At 51.1% G+C, this 17,593-nt stretch overlaps 1 protein-coding gene across 5 annotated transcripts; it reads right to left on the bottom strand.

Moving 5' to 3' along the window:
• Positions 1 to 877: 877 nt before the first annotated feature.
• Hrob (homologous recombination factor with OB-fold) lies at positions 878 to 17,204 on the bottom strand. Of its 5 annotated transcripts, XM_030245876.1 has the most exons (11): positions 16,969 to 17,196; positions 15,332 to 15,382; positions 11,442 to 11,597; positions 10,040 to 11,107; positions 8,091 to 8,174; positions 6,601 to 6,741; positions 6,119 to 6,230; positions 5,897 to 5,982; positions 5,445 to 5,570; positions 3,761 to 3,878; positions 878 to 1,426 (listed from the first exon to the last, which is right to left on the bottom strand). In XM_030245876.1, exons 4-11 carry the CDS (start codon positions 10,919 to 10,921, stop codon positions 1,365 to 1,367), a joined length of 1,611 nt encoding a protein of 536 aa, XP_030101736.1. In that variant the 5' UTR covers positions 10,922 to 11,107; positions 11,442 to 11,597; positions 15,332 to 15,382; positions 16,969 to 17,196; the 3' UTR covers positions 878 to 1,364. The 5 variants fall into 5 exon arrangements, with proteins under 5 accessions (XP_030101736.1, XP_006533103.1, NP_705772.3 ...); XM_006533040.2 differs by lacking the exon at positions 11,442 to 11,597 and having other exon boundaries at positions 16,969 to 17,204; NM_153544.3 differs by lacking the exon at positions 11,442 to 11,597 and having other exon boundaries at positions 6,119 to 6,227; positions 16,969 to 17,179.
• Positions 17,205 to 17,593: the final 389 nt, after the last annotated feature.

Below are 17,593 nucleotides of genomic sequence, written 5' to 3'. Positions count from 1 at the left end.
CTCACCAGCAGACGCATGGACCGACTGGTCTCTCAGCAGTGCATGGAGGTTTCCCCTGGCAGCCGTCAGTAGCAGCTGAGGCTGGGGAGGCTGACAGCCAAACAGGCCTCTTCAACCTGCTACCCTGAGATGGAGCAACGGCTGAGGGCCCGAAAAGCACAAGGCCGACGAACGGTTCAGGTCCCAGCACTGCCAACTGAGAACCAAGTGAGATGGCAGCTGACCAACAGATTCTCAGAGATAGCTTACAGACATGGCTCAGGCGAGTCCGGCACCCACACATCAGGTGGTTCTCAACCTCCCAGAACTTATGCTCCAGGGCTCTGGCTCTGCCCTGCTGCCTGGGGTGACGACGTTGGGTGACGTCACACTGAGCTCTTATTCGGGCTCTCATTTTACCCAAGGGGTCATTCCCCAGCCTCGTTTCTGTTTTTGTTCTTTTGTTGTATTCCTCTGGTGCACACGCACACACACAGGTCCACACACGTGCATGTCTGCATCATACGAATAAAAGAATGAGTGGCTGGAGAGATGGCTCAGTTGTTAAGAGCACTTGCTTTTCCAGAGGTCCCGGGTTCAAGTCCATATGGTGGCTCACAACTATTTGTAACTTTAGTCCCAAGGGATCTAAAGCCCTCTTCTGGCCTCCAAGGGCACCAGGCACAGAGCTGGCACAGAGACATACATGCAGGCAAAAGACCCATACACATAAAAAACCAAAAAGCAAACACACAAACCAAAACTAGAGAGGCGGAGGCAGAGGGAGACGTGTTCTCTCTCTCTCTCTCTCCGTGCCGTTTGCTCTGCCTTAGAGCTTGGCTGCCCTGGCCAGGAGAGGATGAGAGGGTGGAGAAGGAGGTGTGGGACGGAGGCTGGCAAATGAGGAAGGGACGCTTTATTTCAGAACCAGGTACAGCAGCCTGCACCTCACAGTCACCCTGGTGGACAACAGGCCTTAGGTCACCTCTGCTGTGGTTGTGGCTCCTTTGGGCTCCTCAGCTGGCAGGGGATTGAGGAATAAAGGAACAAGGAAATCAAGTCCAGCCTCTTGAAAGTTAGGATGGGGTGGGAGGATCCCACTTTTCTTATTGGCTGGAGGACAATGTGCCAGAGGGATAAGGATGTAGGGGAGCAAGCCCTGGCCAGATTTCCAGGATGCCCATGCCAAAAGAAGTCGTCGAGTCGTTAAGCCAGGCAGCCCACTGTCTGGCCCATCACTAGGCATTTCAAGGTGGTTATGGGAGGCATCAGACCATGGGCTTGAGCTGTCTCCAGTGCACTGGCGTTCTCTCCCAGATGCACCTAGCTTGTCTGGGAGCAGAGAGGCTGCCAGCTCATGGTGGATGCCCTGTCTTGAGGCAGCCCTAGCTGCTGGGCTCACAGAAGAAGTCCTCAGGGAGCTCACTCAGGAGTCCATCCAGGTCATCTGCAGAGGGAGGTGGACAGGGGTCAATTCAGTGGCAACCACAGGATCCCACAAAACTCAGCTCTGAAGCCTCTGCCATTTAGGACAGAAAGGTGGCTCCCCTGGGGCAGTCTGCCCATGCCAATGGGTCTGAGGGTGGCCTGGTCTACCTTTCCCTGGCTCCCTATGACACTACGCACAACAACAGGCAGGATACAACCCCTGGGCCCTTCCAGTAGGAATGGGGAATGCCCTATGCTTCCGTGGCTCCTTTCCCTCCTGCTCAGAGGCAGTGTTGGGCAGGAAGGACTCTGGAGGCTCCCCACTGTGACTTTCTCATTGAAGGGGTGGGGAGCCCGGGACAGGTCTTAGGAGTGACAGTTCACCCACCTGGGCTGACAGTGGGAGAGAGAGCCTGGGCAGACACTCAGAATGAAAAATGAAAGGAGCCAGGCAGAGTGCCACACACCTTTGACCAGCATGCAGGTCTCTGAGTCTGAGGTCAGCTTGGTCTACAGAGCGAGTTTCAGGACAGCCAAGGCTACAGAGAAACCCTGTTTACAAACAAACCCCTCCCGGATACAAAAAGAAAAGGAAAAGAAAAGGGAACTGAACAGGGCCGTTCCAGAGCTGGCCAGATGGCCAAGTGGGTGACTCCAGACCTATCTTGTAGAGGGCTTGAGTCCCACAAGTCATCCTTTGACCTTCACACAGGTGTCATGGCAGGTCTGCCTCCTAACAGATAAAATGAAGAAGAGGAGGAGGAGGAGGGGGAGGGGGAGGGGGATGAGGAGAAGGGAGGAGAGAGAGAGAGCAAGCTTCTGACCAGCCCGGAGCTGTCAGATGTGGTGCTACGGGAAGCTGGCGATGCAGCCAGCCCTGGTAATACTTTACCGACTGTTACACTGTCTGTGAGCAGCGGCGATTATTTACTGTGTGCTCATTTTGCCTCAACAGCCCTTCCCAAGGCAGCTCAAGGTGGCTGCTGCACTCAAACCCACTTTACTGGGTGAGCCAACTTTAAAGAGGTGCAGCAGCTTGCACCAGGTGGGCATGCTTAGGTGCTACCTGCTGCCAAGTACACAGTGCCACTTCCAGCCCAGGATGGGGGGCCTGGAAGGCAAACTGTAAACTACACCCGAGAGCCCAGCTCCAGGCCTGGCAAGAACGCCACAAAGGAGGGAAAGGAGCCGGCCAACTGGGCAGGATTCACAATTTAATTAAGGTGATGAGCACTGTGCTCAGGGCAGGTGGAGCTGTTATTTGCTTACAAGGAAAAAGTTGCCCAGTGGGCTGGGCATGGCAGTGCTTGCCTATAAGGCTGGCGCTTGGAGGCTAAGGCAAAGGGTTTGCCAGGAATGTGACACAAGCTTGGGCTGGACAGTGAGGACCAGGCTGGCTTCCACTGCATAGACGACTCTTCCATGCCGGGCAGTGGTGGCGCACGCCTTTAATCCCAGCACTTGGGAGGCAGAGGCAGGCGGATTTCTGAGTTCGAGGCCAGCCTGGTCTACAGAGTGAGTTCCAGGACAGCCAGGGCTATACAGAGAAACCCTGTCTTGAAAAACCAAAAAAAAAAAAAAAAAAAAAAGGAAGAGACTACCTCAAAAAACCAGAGGTTGCTTTGTGGGAGCTGGGCTATATGAGCCAGCTGAGAAAACCATTTGAGATGAAGAGGAGGGACAGGTGAAGGTTAGCCCCTCAGGAGACTGCAGGAATTGTATTTGTCTTCCGCCCTGTAGGGCGGCAGTGTGAGCGAGCAACCAACTCTCCACACTTGCTCTGTGACCACCAGCAACTTCTGACAGCTATGGGGTCAGCAGCAGCAGGCTCAGTTGTACGGAGAGTGTGCAGGATTCCAGACAACACAAGACACTTCTAGCACAGGGGTCCTATGTAGGATCTAAACAAACCAGCTTTGTGGTTTACACCTTGGTGTACTGTGAATGTGCTTGGTGTGAGGTCCATGCCCACGGTCCTTCTGCCTCCAGGCCAGGCAGGATTGAATTTCTCAAGTCAAAAGCTAAGAAAGTGGTTTGGGATTATGGAGGCTCCACCTGAGAGTGGCTCTTGGGCCTCCCAGGTTTGTGTCCCAGTCTCCCTGGCCACATGGCTATATGGCTCCTTGGGTACCGGCAGGGTGGACTTGAAATGGGACAGAGACTGTGCCAAGCACCCAGGGGTTGGTGATGCTCCCTCCTGTAGCTGAAGGTACAGCTCTCAACTAGGTCTGCAGCCTTGCTGAAGGAGCCTGCCTCTGGTTTTGGAAACATGCCGGAGGCAGGAGGTGGAGCTGAGTGGAAGCAGCCTTGCTGGGCGAGGCCAGAGGATGTTGAGCGAGGGGATGAGCCTTACCTGCCTCTGAGAGCTCCTCTTCTGGAAATGCCACCGCTGGGTTCTGTGCTGTTCTGAGGCCCCGTGTGGGCTCTGCAGCCACATCAGGCTGGAGGCTTCCATGGGAGTTTCCCAGATCCTGAGGACAGTGGATCTGGTTACCAGCGCTTAACGATCCTGAAATCCCTGGGGGTGGGGGTGCCTCTACCAAAATGACCTCAAAGGTAGGGATTCCCAGGACAAAAACAAAGGGAATAAATAGGGCAGGGGTCAGGGTCACCCAGACCCAAGCTGACAGAGAAAGCTGAAACACCAACTACCCAAAACAGCAAACAACTAAACTAGAACAGACTTTCCAAATTCTATCAGTGTCTAATGTTTTAGGGACTCTGTATAACGATTGTAGAAGGTTAAGAGGCCATCCACCAGTGTGTTGAGGAGCTGGCCCGGGATTAAAATCAGCTCTTATGATGGCTGGAGAGGTGGCTCAGCAGTTAAGAGCACATGTTGTTCTTTCTGAGGATGCAGGCTCAATTCCCAGCAGCCACATGGTGCTATAGAACCATCTATAACCCCAGGTCCAGATCTGATGCTGTCTTCTCACCTTCATGGGCACCAAGCACACACATGACGCATGTGAATATATGTAGGCAAAATACTTGCAACAGTCACACATAAAAGAAAATTAATAAACCTTTAAACAAAGACACCAACAAAACCCTCCATTTAAAAAAAAAAAAGGAAGAAAAAAATGTAAAGAAAAATGAAGGTTACAGAGGTGGGTGACTGTGAAGGTTCCACAGCGTCCATGGAGAAGGAAGAAGTGTTAGTAGGTAATCAGAGGTAATCAGAGCTCTACAGGGCCTGGAGGTCATCAAGTCAAACACTTGTTCTACAGATGGTACAAGAAAAGGGGAAGGGCCAGGCAGTGGTGGCACATGCCTTTAATCCCAGCACTTGGGAGGCAGAGGCAGGCGGATTTCTGAGTTCGAGGCCAGCCTGGTCTACAGAGTGAGTTCCAGAACAGCCAGGGCTATACAGAGAAACCCTGTCTCCGAAAACAAAAACAAAACAATCCCCTAAAAAAGAACAGGGGAAGGGATGGGGCTTGCTCAAGGTCATAGTAAACATTATTAAGAGCTTGGACAAGACCCAGGTCTCCTATCTTCCTCTAGGTCAGGCTCCTAAGGATGGAGTGAGCAGGATCAGGCCTGGGCTCTGCACTTGCCCCTGTGGACTACCTAGAGTGATCTTCAGCTCAAACAGACACTAACGCTCCAGGGCATTGCTAGTAGAGGCAGAGGTCAGGAGGCAGAGTCTCAGAGCAAGGGCCAGCTCGCCAGACGAGCCATTTGTATTCCCTGTTCTCTTCATTGCCACCTGGCGCAGATGTGACCCTCTATCATTTTCTGCTACCACCCCCAGGGAGCCCTCGCCCTGGTTCTCAAATGACTCCTAACTTCTCAGATGATCAAGCCTGTGTGATCAGGCATTCGGGCATCACCAGGAAACCAGCTGCTCCTCTAGGTCCTGTTACTCAGCGTCTGGCAGGTGGCTGGAGCAGGGGCAGCAGAGAGACTCCTGTTCCCAAAGGCATCTCTTTACGTCCCCTTCACACCTTTGCCTCCAGGGACAAGGAAAAGATGAAGTGAGAGAAACCAGGCAGGGGAGCTCTGCCTGTCACCATCTCTCCCGCCCCACTTACCTTGGGCAAGGGCTGAGGTGGCTCGAGGAAGTCCCCATCTCCAGAATCTAGACTGTAAATGTGGACTAGGTTGTTGGGTGTCACATTCAGGTAGTGGTTTCTGAGGGAAGGAGAAAACACTCCAATCTGGAGTTAGGAAGGGGAGTCAGTGTCTGGAGGGAACACGGTACAGTCGAACTTAGGGTACCAACTTTCCTTTCACTTCGTGCCCTCAGCACCAAGCTCAGCAGTCACCAAGCTGCCTTAGCCTTGCTGCCATAACAGAACCACTTGCCACCCCAAATACAACTCTCCATTCCCATTTCCCCATCAAGAGTGGAACGGTTCACTGGCCAGAGGACTGCTCTCAGCTCCAGCAACCTCGAACTTATCTTCTCTCTTTGGTTGGCGGGCGATGGAGGGAGGGCAGTCCGCCAAGCAAAGACAAACCGGGGTGGAGGGGGCTTCCCTACCTGCTTCAGCAACAGCACCGAGCCAGGCCTCAGCTCACTCTGGTGTGTCTCTAGAAGCACTCTGTGCACCGTTCCAAGCATCTCTCCTGCAAAAGCCGTAAGGTCTCCGTCTCAGGGTCAAGGGCACTGCAAGGGTCTGAGCCCCTGGCTGGGAAGCAGGCTGCTCGTCTCTAGACCTCAATGGAGGTCACGCCGAAGAAACACCCAGGACCGGCTCCTTACCCGTGGGGTCCTTAAACACCACACTGGCATCCATTGTGCTCCGAGTCAGGGACTTGATCATCACCGCCATATTGGGGACCTTGTTCCTGGGGAGCTGCTTGAGGGCCGCCTGCTTACAAGGAGAGGCACTCACTGAGCTAGCCATGCCTCAGCGTAACTCCCCATGGCGACCAGGGGCGCTAACAGTCTTCCTTTTGACAGAGGAAGGCAGCTGGTGGGACACACTGCTCCCAAAGCTGGAAGAACCTTTTTTCTCTCTTAGCTTTCTTTCCTTTTGTATCTGCTTTTGTGGCCGACTCCACCATGGCAGGCCACAGGCAAGGAGTTCCTGATAGACAGATCAACAGTGTCAATCTGTATCTGTACATCCGACCCAAGGGACTTCAGGCTGCCCTCCGGGGACAGGGCTGGGGTAGGAGGTGGCACACAGTCTCTTCCAGTGGTGGACCAGGCAGTAGAGTCTCCCTTCTCAGGACCCTTACCTTGCGTAGCACCATGACAATACTGTAGGTATAGAGAAAGCAGGTGGGGTCTCCCTCGTCCAGGCCCAGAGCAGATTTCATGGTGAGCCAGGGCCCCTGCCCGAAATCCTCTTCCACAGATCCCTGGGAACTGGTAGCAATCTGGTACCACAGAGCACAAGGGAGGCTGCATTAGTGGATCTACCTTGGGAAGGATACGTAACTGGGGCAAGGCAGACAGCTGGGAGAGAAACAGTGGATCCCCGGGGTGGGGGATGGGCGGGGGAATGGCTGCCTCTCAATCACTGTTACGAACAGAAAGTGGCATTGGAAACCTGGCTACATTCTGCATCTTTCACTAAGCAGCCAGAATAAAGGGTCTCCTTTTTTTTTCCCCTTTCTTTCCTTTCCTTTTCTTTTTTTTTTTTTTTTTTATAATTTTTCTTTATTTTATGTACGTGAGTACACTGTAGCCGTCTTCAGACACACCAGAAGAGGCCATGAGATTCCATTACAGACGGTTGTGAGTCACCACATGATTGCTGGGAATTGAACTCCAGACCTCTGGAAGGGCAGCTGATGCTCTTAACCACAGAGTCATCTTTCCAGCCCCTCCTTTCTTTTTCTAATCAGGTCCTGACTTTACTTATAATAGAGCAAAAAGCTATCCATCCTTTTATTTTAAAGATTTATTTATTTATTTTATGGGTATGTATGAGGGCCCAAGCAAGCAGGTACTCTCAAAGGCCAGAAGAGGGCGATAGATTGCCTACAGCTGGTGTGACAAGGCAGATGTGAGCCACCCATCGTGGATGCTGGGAACCCAATAAGGGTTCACTGCAAAAGCAACAAGGGCTCTTAATCTATGCATCTAACTGTCTGGAAGTCTTAGGGATAAGGGCTCCCAGTACATATTTATATTTGTGTTTATAGGCTCACAAAGCGTCCTAGCTGTTTTGAACGCAGTGATGTTGTATTTGATGCCCTGGTTTTAACCAGCAGCTGCCTTCTATCAGCAACGACTTTGAATCCAGATGGTTACTGCCAGGTTTGGACCTGCAGTGCACGGGCAGCCCTGGGGAGCTGCAGCAAAAAATAAGGTGAAAACCAAAACCAATGGTGGCTCTGAAGACAGAGTAAGTCAATTAGAGCACCAGGAGAGAAGAGGGAAGCTGGCCCCACCCACGGAGAGGGAACCTCCTAGAGATAAGATGAGGGCAGAGTCTTCCCAGCAGGGTTCCCAGAGACTTGAGAGGGTCCTCAAGATATCATAAGACTTATTACCCTTCTTCCCTAAGGAAAGATGCAGCGAGCCGGGCCCAGAGTTCTCAGATGCAAGAGAAGGCTGAGGCATGACGTCAGGACATGCCTCATTCTCCATCTATAAACTGCTGCCTCCCCCAAAGGCCTTCTCCACCTGCCCCTTGGTCCAGGCCTAGTAGCATCAAGACCAGGACACCCCTGATTTCAAATGCTGCCCAGGAGGTGAAGATTTACACAGAAGAAGTTACCTCAGTCTGGAATTTAGCCAGGGCCCCGTGAGTCGGAGTCTGGGGTGTGGAAACCATGATCTCCTCCAGATTCTCCCCGCTGTGCTGAGGGGTGAGAAGGCGAGAGCAAGCTCAGCAGCTGGTATTTACAAGTGCAGTGCGGCGTCTTGTCTGGATTGCATAATGAGTTCAGGAAACTATCAGGGACAATTAGCACATCTCACACTGCCTCTAACGCAGTCTCAAGAGCCTCACTCAGCTTTAAAGAGACACTTTGGGGATCAGTTTGAGAATGTAAGGAAACTGGAGCTGCCCCAGGAGCAAGACCCAGTGCCACCTGAAGGGGGCGGCGACCCAAATAGAGCCATCTGTGATCAGTTACTGAGCACTTTCCCAGAGGCCCTTCGCAGCAAAGAGCAGACCACCCTTTGGTTTTCTCTTGAAGGGCCAGGGAAGAGCATGCAACAGCAGGGGTCGTTAATCCCCTCACCAGAAAGGAAGAGTCCTACCGCAGCGAGACCAAAACTGGTCTGAGGGACGGCATCCCTCCACCACCGTCTACATCTAAACTCCTCAGGACTGTCTCACTTCCAACCCCGGCTTCCTCATGTCCCCCAACCCCCAGCCACACTGATGTGTTCTGGGATCTCCAAGAGCTCCTGCTCTCCCCGTTGCAGAGCCTCCATACACCTCTTTATCCTCCTGGTCATCCACCCAAAGCCAGAAGCAAGGGCCAGGCAGAGCTGTGTGTCTCCGGGAGCCGGGGAAAGACCCCTTCCAGCACTGCACCGTCTATATAACTTCTCCCCTGCTTCTTCCACTGCACTTCAAGCTTGCTCTCCTTCCAAACAACTTGCCCAGTATCTACCTCTGGCTAATAGGAGTGAGAAAATATTCCTGTCCAGGGCTAGCAAACAACAGACATTCAGCAAACACATAAAAGTCGGAAATCGTGTTTCTCAAGCACGATTTCACAGGTGGATTGTCACGTACTCTTCCTGCCCACTTTTTACATTTTTTTTTAAAGGTTTACCTTGGCTAACAGAGTATGCTCGGTCATGGCAGGGGCAGTGACAACAGCCTGAGGCAGCCAGTCCCGTGGTCTGCATGGTGGGGAAGCAGAGGCTGAGGGCTCGCTAACAGCTCAGCTACTTTACCCTTTTCCATTCAGTCCAGGGCCCAGCCCAGGGAAAGCTGCCTCCCACAACTAACGTGGGCCTTCCCATGTCGATTAACCTAATACAGGAAACCCCTGTGGGCATGCCCCTCTCCACCCGATCAGTGTTGGGACTGGGTCTCAGAGCCTGGCATCTGCTAGCTAAGTGCTACCTCTGAGCCACCCCTTCTTTCCTTCCGACTTCTGACTTCCATAGTTTTGCCTTATTTTTTGCAGTATATACATGTGTGTGTGTATGTGCACACGAGGAGGCCAGAGGACAACCTTAGACGCAGTACTCCTATGCAGGCCTGAGGCACCTTGTTTTTTTACTTTTTGGAACTACGTATGACTTTATTGTGTGGCTGTTTTGCCTGCATGTATGTATGTGCCTGTGCTCACAGAGGGCAGAACAGTATGTCCACTCCCCTGGGTTGTGAGAATCATCACGTAGCGGCTGGGAATTGAACCCAGGTCCTCTGTAAGAGCTACAAGTGCTCTAACTGCTAAGCCATCTCTCCAGCTCCTCCTTTGTTTTGTGAGACAGGGTCTCTATCTTGGAGCTGACCCTCCCAACCCCCCCAACCCCCACCCCCCATATGCTAGACTGGTAGTCACCAAGTCCCAGGAAGCTTTCATCTCCTCACCAGAGTTAGGATTAAAGCATGTGTCACCGTCCCTGAGCCATCTCTCCTGGCCTCGTAAGTCCTTTCTCTCCACTCTTCTTGCCTGTCTCCTGACAGTGAAGATATTCTAAGACTAGACTACTGCTTCTTTCCCCGGATCTTAGAGCCCAGGAAAACCAGTCACTCACTTGGTGAGGCAGAAGTCCTGCTGGGCCAGGAAAGCGGCGGGTTTTAGCTCGAATGGAGGGGCGGGAGGGCTGCTGGGGTGTCCGGTTGGTAGCAGTGACAAGCTGTACCAGGTGGTTGGTAACTACAGGTGTCTGAAGAGCTGGCTGAGTAACTGGGGTGGAAGTATTTCTGGGGGTGCTGACAGGAGATTCAACAGAAGACACTGGGGCTCGGGATGACAAGGGCCCCTGACAAAATGCTGCAGAGCTGCCGTGGGGACGTTGAGGTCCAGAAAAACGGGGTTTGCCACTTGACCACGCTCTGGGAGACTGAAGTGGCTGGCCCGGCCCATAATTCTGTGGGCTGCTTCGGATGGTCCTTCCAGCCACTGGCAGATACTGAGGTGCAGGAGCAGGGGAGCCCCTTTGTTGGGAAGTGGAGACACATGATGTAGCTGGGACAGGAAGGCTGCCTGTGGCTGACGTAGGTCTCAAGGAAGGCCATGGATTTCTACAGTGGACCATAGGCTCCTTCCGTAACGATCCACTCAGATCAGCTACTCGGGCCTTTTTTGCCAACACAGGATCCTCACAGTGCTTGGCAGGCAGGATCTGGGTGGCTCCACTGTCGGCTTCTAGCTCCAAGCCAGCTCCCTCGAACTCCATGCTTGCCAGGGCCTTGTCAAGGTCATCTTGATCAGGTGCTTCAAAGTCACCAATGCCCTGTTGATGGCTCTCAAAAATATATCCAGAGTGTGCGGCTGAGGGCTGGGGGCCTGACGACTCTTGGAACACCTTTGCTCCCGTCATTCTTTGCTGACTACTCAAGCTGCTGCTAGAAATGGAGGCAGGTCTCAGGGACATCACTCCTGTGCTGAGTGGAGCCTTGGCGTTCTCCCGCATGCTGGAGGGAGGGAGACACAGTCTTGGGACTGACTGGTTGGAGGTGGGGTATGATGGCACTGGTCTTGAGGATTGTGTCTGCACAGTCTCCTGTGGTCTGGAAGAGACAGGTCTCAGGCACCCAGCATCCCTGGGCAGTGCACTAACAACGTGGTTCTCTGCATTCTCCAAAGCAGATAAGAAATCCTACAAAGAGACAGAAAGTGGACCTCTGCGTCAGGACTCTGCCTGCTCCTGGGACAGCATCTCACTCAGCTCAGACTGGCCGTGCTCAAGTCGCTCTGAGGCTGAGCTCTAACTCCTGAGCCCTGTGCCTCCCGAGTGCTGGGATTATAGGCCAGGACTATCACCATCGGGCTTGGCAGGGTCTCTGCATCTGGGAATTTAAAACTGCTTCCAAGAAATAAATAAGAACAAAACCTTCTACCTTTACTGTTTAAGCGTGTAGTATGTCTGTGTGCAGATACACATGTAAGAAGCCATGGCATGAGAGGTAACAATGACATCTCTCATCACTTACTATTCCTGTGAGCCAGGGGGCCAGCAGACTTTGTCAGGAGCATTCCAAGGCTCTGTTTTCAGGTAGTCACTGGGGTCTTCAGTCTCCAAGAGGAAGGCAAGGGAAAAGCATTCCAGGGCACCGAGAGCCAAAGGCACCCCACAAGGTCACACACCTCTGAAGGAGACCAGCTAGGTTCAGTCAGGACCCAGGACCGTGGCAGCTACTCTGTTGGCCACACACCCTTGGTACAGGCCCTACCTCTAGCCATGTGCATGCTCACCCATAGTCTTCGGGAAGACAGAGGGCCCCTGGATCCAGCCAAATAGACACAAGTTAAATATAGCTTCTCGGGCAAGTTAAATTAAGTCCTGAGTGCATTTGGGAGGCAAGGTGAGACTGACACCTTCAAGTGCAGCAGACCTGTTCTGAGCGTATTTTGAGTCAGAACTGCTGATTAAGTGACAAGAAGGGACTAGCCACCCCCCCCACCCCCCACCACTGCTCCCCATTGTCAGGCCACCCTCCAGCAAACCCCAGGGCTACAACAACAACAGGACCAGAAGTCCCTCCTCCTCACCCTGAGGCTTGCTGGTCCCCTTCCCTCCAGAGAGCTGACACTTAGCCAAAGAAAGAGACTGGTCTGCCATTTTTAAGGAACAAAAGTGTGAAGAATCAGAATCACTCAGTCGGATTCCATTATTACCCTGGCGTCTTCTGTCACCTGCTAGGACCCTAGTTCCTTCTCAGCCTCTAATGACACATCTGCCAAACTGAAAGTTAAAGGCAGGGACATGTCTTGACAAAGCTGGCAGTGCAAACATCCAGTGAAGACCAGGTGGTAGCACATCGTCACCCCTGCAGTGAACCCTGGGGGCAGGAGGATTCGGAGTTAGTGTCCTCCTCCACACATTTTGGGGTCAGCTCAATCTCACTGAGAGACTCTGTCTTGTTAAAAACAAAACAGAATCTCTATGAGTTTGAGGCCAGTCCAGTCTACAAAGTAGTTCCAGGTCAGCGAGGGCTACACAGAGAAACCATCTTGAAGAAAAAGAAAAAAATAAAACAAAACCACCACCACCACCACAACAAAAACCCTAAACCACAAAAACAAACAAACATACTACAACAACAGACAGAAAAAGTTGGTAGTTGAATAGTCTGTGACCACAAAGATCAAGTTGCTATATGACAAAAACAGACACCTGTAACTTCCCTGGGTGTCAGGTGCACTCAGGTATTTTACTAGAACCCTCAGAGAATTCTTACAATGGCTCTCTGTATAGGTACAGAATGAATGCAGAGTCTGAGACTTGCTGAGGCTGAAGAGATGCCTCGGTGGTTAAGAGCAATCACTACTCTTCCAGAGTACCTGAGTTCTGATCCCAGTACTCATGTCCAGTGACCCACAACTGTCTGTCACTTCCGAGCCAGATGATCTGATGCTCTCTTCTGGCTTCTAGAAATTTCCACATGAACATGTACACACTCAGATATACACATAATGTATACATAAACTAAAAATTAAAAAAGGAAAGAACCAGGCAGAGGTAGGTGGATTTCTGAGTTCGAGGCCAGCCTGGTGTACAAAGTGAGTTCCAGGACAGCCAAGGTTACACAGAGAAACCCTGTCTAGGAAAAAAAAAAAAAAAGAAAGAAAAGAACGGGAGATTTGGACTGGTCAAAAAATAAGGTTAGACCCCACTTGAGCCCCCATCCCTACACCATTTGCTTAAGAGAGGAACTGAGGAGGCTGGAGAGATGGCTCAGCAGTTAAAAGCTGACTGCTCTTCCAGAGGTCCTGGGTTTAATTTCCAGTACCCAGAAGGTGGCTCACAGCCATCTATAATAGTGTTTCTAATGATAGCTACAGTGTACTCATATACATAAAACACTTCTTAAGAAAAAAAGAATATCACATAAATCAAATTACAAAAAAAGAAAATGAGAGAGAGGGAGAAGAGAGAAAGAGAGAGAAGAGAGAGAAGAAAGAGAGAAGAGAGAGAGACTTAGAAGCAACAAGTGGGTTCTGCTGCATGTGAAGAGTGAGCTTTTAATCCCAGCATGCAGCACTCAGGAAGCAGAGGCCGGCAAATCAAGGTAGAGATGTCCAGTGTCCTAGATGAAACTACACCACTGGATCTGGATACGAAGACCACTGCAGACACTGGTTTGGTGTCTCTGACGGCACTTGAACACCTCTGTAGGCAGGCTCACTGTCACAGGCCTGTAATCCCAGGACTCTGGAGGCTGAGGCAGGATGGTTTCCAACTCAAGGGGAGCCTTTTCTCCCCAGAGAGAACCTGTCTAGAAACAAGCGGCAACACAACACACCCAGTAACTCCTCTTTGGGGGGAGCTCGGGATGTGGCTCAATGGTTTGAAAACCAAACTCCGGCTGGAAATCGCCCAGGGAGGCCACAGAACAGAGGGATTTGCCCTGGTTCCCTTGGCCGGTAAGTGACTTATTTATTTATTTATTTATTTATTTATTTATTTATTTATGAGACAGGGTTTCTCTGTGTAGCCCTGGCTGTCTTGGAACTCACTCTGTAGACCAGGCTGGCCTTGAACTCAGAAATCCACCTGCCTCTGCCTCCCAAGTGCTGGGATTAAAGTCGTGTGCCACCACCTCCCAGCGGTAGGTGACTTATTGAAGAAGTTTCTCTGCCAGAAATTCTCACGTAAGTGGCATGGGGTAGGCCTTACATGAGGGTGATTCCAAAATGTTGACTGTGTGTCTCATTTAATTTCTTTTCTTCTGAGAAGGAAGAGAGGAACACAACAATGCCCTTCATTCTAGAGAAGACAAAGTGGGAGGCCGGAGTATGAAGTGATCTATCTGCCCGGGTCACAGGCCAGTTGGTGCCCTCGGGTCTCACATCATCCTGCTAACTGTGCGGCCTCCTCCCTGAGGCGGCTCTCTATAAACGTTCCTCCCCCTTCAGGCATGCTATTATAAAAGTGAATGAAATCACCCTCCAGACAGCTCCCAGGAAGGCCTTTATAATTAAAGACATGACAGTTAGAATTAGGGAGTTAGTTTGGTTTTTGTTTGTTTTCTTTCTTTTTCTTCTTTTCTTTTGAGACAGGATCTCATGATGCCCAGAACAGCTCTGAATTCTCTATGCGGCCGAGGACCTTGAACTTATGATGCCTCTGCCTCCATCTAGCAAATGCTGGAATCACAGGTGACCTCAGGTACCTGGTTTTATTGAGAGCGTGAGCATTTAGGTCAGGGCTCTAAGATAAGCAGGGACCTGGACCCACTTACTCACACTCTGGACTTTTTTTTTCTTTTGTTTGAGACAGGGTCTCTCTACATAGCCCTGGCTGTCCTAGAACTCAAGAGATTTGCCTGCCTCTAACTCCCGAGTGCTGCCTACATTAAAGGCATACACCACCACCACATCTAGCCTGTTTTATTTTTAAGACAGTTGAATACAGCCAGCAGCGGCAATGCAGGCCTTCAATCGCAGGACTCTGGGAGGCAGAGACTGGTAAACATCTGTGAGCTCCAGGCTAGTCAAGTCTACAGAGCGAGTTCCAGAACAGCAAGGGCTACACAGAGAAACCGTGTGCCGGAAACATACTGCAAACAAAGACAGATGAATATGCTGTTGTTGCTGAGACAGAGTCTCTCTATGTAGCCCCACGCCAGCCTTGGGTTCCTACCTTCCTGCTTCAGCCTCTTACGTACTGGAACTACAATACAAGCAAGTAGCACCAAGTTGGTCCTTGCTTACAATTATTTACACTTTTAGCCTGAGATAGATTAAAAAAAAAAAAAGAAAAGATGAAAGATATGTCCATTGAAAGCTGCCTGCTGGGACTGCTTCAAAGGTCCTGAACTTGGCTGTGTCTCCATCTCAGGGCATCTTTTGCTAGTCCAGGTCACCAACAGTTCCCTACCTCATCTTCAAAGTCCTCTTCCACAGAAAACAACTTCTGAAAACCACACGTCTGAAAAAGAAAACAAAGCACTTGAGACCGGAGGGAAACCACCGCCCGCAGCATCATCCTGTATTCACTACAACCTTTTCCCCAGCTCTAATGTGACCATCTCAAGTATACTGGGTTTCTGGTGTGTCTGGCTAGTACTGGAAGAGGGAAAAGAGAAGAAATTCGATTTAGCTAAAGACTTAAAAATACTCGAGCCGGGCGTGGTGGCGCATGCCTTTAATCCCAGCACGCAGAGGCAGGCGGATTTCTGAGTTCGAGGCCAACCTGGTCTACAGAGTGAGTTCCAGGATAGCCAGGGCTACACAGAGAAACCCTGCCTCGAAAAACCAAAAAAAAAAAAAAAAAAAACTTTCTTTAAAAAAAAAAAACCAAAAAAATACTTTCTTTAAAAAAAAAAACCAAAAAAAAAATATATATATATACACATATATACATATAATGCACACACACAGTTTATCTGAACTACTCCTAGAAAGGGGAGATAGTAAAAGAGAGGCGACTGCTAAGGGAGACAAAGGCAGGGTCAGCATAAGGGTCTCAAGTAGCCCAAGTTGGCCTCAAGTCATTATTATGTTGATAAAGGTAATTTTCAAATCTTATATAAAAAAAATGATTGATTTAGTGGGGGTGGGGTACACTACTGCATGGGTGTGAAGGTGAAAAGAACTTGAGGGAGTCGGCTTCTTCCACCCTATGGGTCCTAGGGATGTAACTGAGGCATCAGAGACAACCACCTTTTACCTGCTCAGCCACTTCCCCAGCCCCTGACCTTGAACTCCTGACCCTTTCCTTTCCCAAAGGATGGGATTACTTGCCTACACCACCTCTGGAAACAGGCCTGAGTATTCTGCAACAGAATCTCAAAGGTTGGTCCAACACAAGAAAGGACCCTGCCTGAAACCCTTGTTTCTGAGGATCAAGCCAGTGATTTCTTTCTACAGAGGACCAAAGCCAAAGGCAAAGTTGCCAAGAGTGTGGACTGCCCCAGTCTACGGTTCTTCTTCCTGGACAGCAGACTCAGACGAGTGTCACACCCACAGCCTGGGTTTTTGGTGGGGGATTGAGGGCGTGTGGCATGGTAGCTGCTGCCTTTAATTCCCAGAACGCCTAAGGCAGAACTTTGAGTTCGAGGCCAGCCTAATCTACATACTGAGTTACAGGATAGCCAGGGGCAGAAAGCCTGTTTCAAGGACCCACCCTCCTCCCAAAAAAATAAAAACAGAGGAGGAGGCGGAGGAGGAGAGGAAGGGAAGGAGGGAGAGGAGAGTTGAATGTTAGTCACCCCAAGATCACGAGGTTGGGGGCAAAGATTCCAAAAGCCAGTGACGTTTGGGCTCGCAGGGATTGATGACTATTTTTCTGTCTGTCTGTAGGTCTGTATGTCCGGGGGAGGTACCTTTCACAAGGTCTCCTGCGCGTTGCGCGCCCTTCCTACCTAGCCCCCAGGTCTGCAGACTACACTCAGTCTCTACCAGGCAGATCCCGTCCTAGCAGACTAGCGAGCCCGGAGCCCAACCCGGAGTCCGGCTTCCCCGGGGCTGGAACGCCTCCTCCCCAGAGCCCGGGCGGCTTAGACGCGGCATTACCATAACGACAGGCCGTGGGCTCGGGCCGGCGGGTCGGCCCGGCCGTGTCAGACTCAAGGGTTCACCTCCAACTCGACCCAGACGTAGAGTAGGGAACTATGTCCGGTCGCATTCCCAGAGCAAGGTCCAAGAGAAGCGTCTTTAAGACCGCAGCGGAAACTGAGAGAGGGGCGCCTAAGAACGTGCACCCAGAGCGGCTTTCAAAGCCGCCGCCAAAACAATAGCTCCGCCCCCTTAAAGGGAAGGCACCAATTTTTATCCTGCCGACACAAAGTCCTTCTTCCTCGGGCCTTCCGCCGCAGCCTTAAAGGGAAAATCAAAGGTCTCTCGGTCGCCCCCAAGCGGTCCCTCTAGTCCAGCCGGCTGCCACGTTCTGGTTGAAAGGGAGCTTGGAGAAATCTTATACACTTTATTCTCCCTTCTTTTTTTTTTTTTTTTTTTTTTTTTTTTGTTGAGCACACTGGTGATTTGAGAGTGACTTCATCCTCACCAGAACGCAGCCGATCGTGTAGCCCAGGCTGCCCTCTAACTCACTTTGTAGCCGAAAATAACCTTAACTCCATATTGTTCTTCCTCTACCTCCCAAACGCTGGGGTGGCTGGTTTTATGTGGTGCTAGGGATGGA

This window comes from Mus musculus, chromosome 11 (assembly GCF_000001635.26).
Source record: "Mus musculus strain C57BL/6J chromosome 11, GRCm38.p6 C57BL/6J".
In the NCBI taxonomy this organism is placed as follows: Eukaryota; Metazoa; Chordata; class Mammalia; order Rodentia; family Muridae; genus Mus; species Mus musculus.
Note: the sequence above shows the minus strand (reverse complement) of the source record. Positions and strands in the feature narration are given on the sequence as shown.

Excerpts from the sequence above, each read along its gene's own strand:
- Hrob (XM_006533040.2), bottom strand. Across the intron at positions 3,879-5,444 it reads CACCTCAGCCCTTGCCCAAG|GATCTGGGAAACTCCCATGG; the intron begins GTAAGTGGGGCG and ends CACTGTCCTCAG. Across the intron at positions 1,427-3,760 it reads AGAGGAGCTCTCAGAGGCAG|ATGACCTGGATGGACTCCTG; the intron begins GTAAGGCTCATC and ends CTCCCTCTGCAG.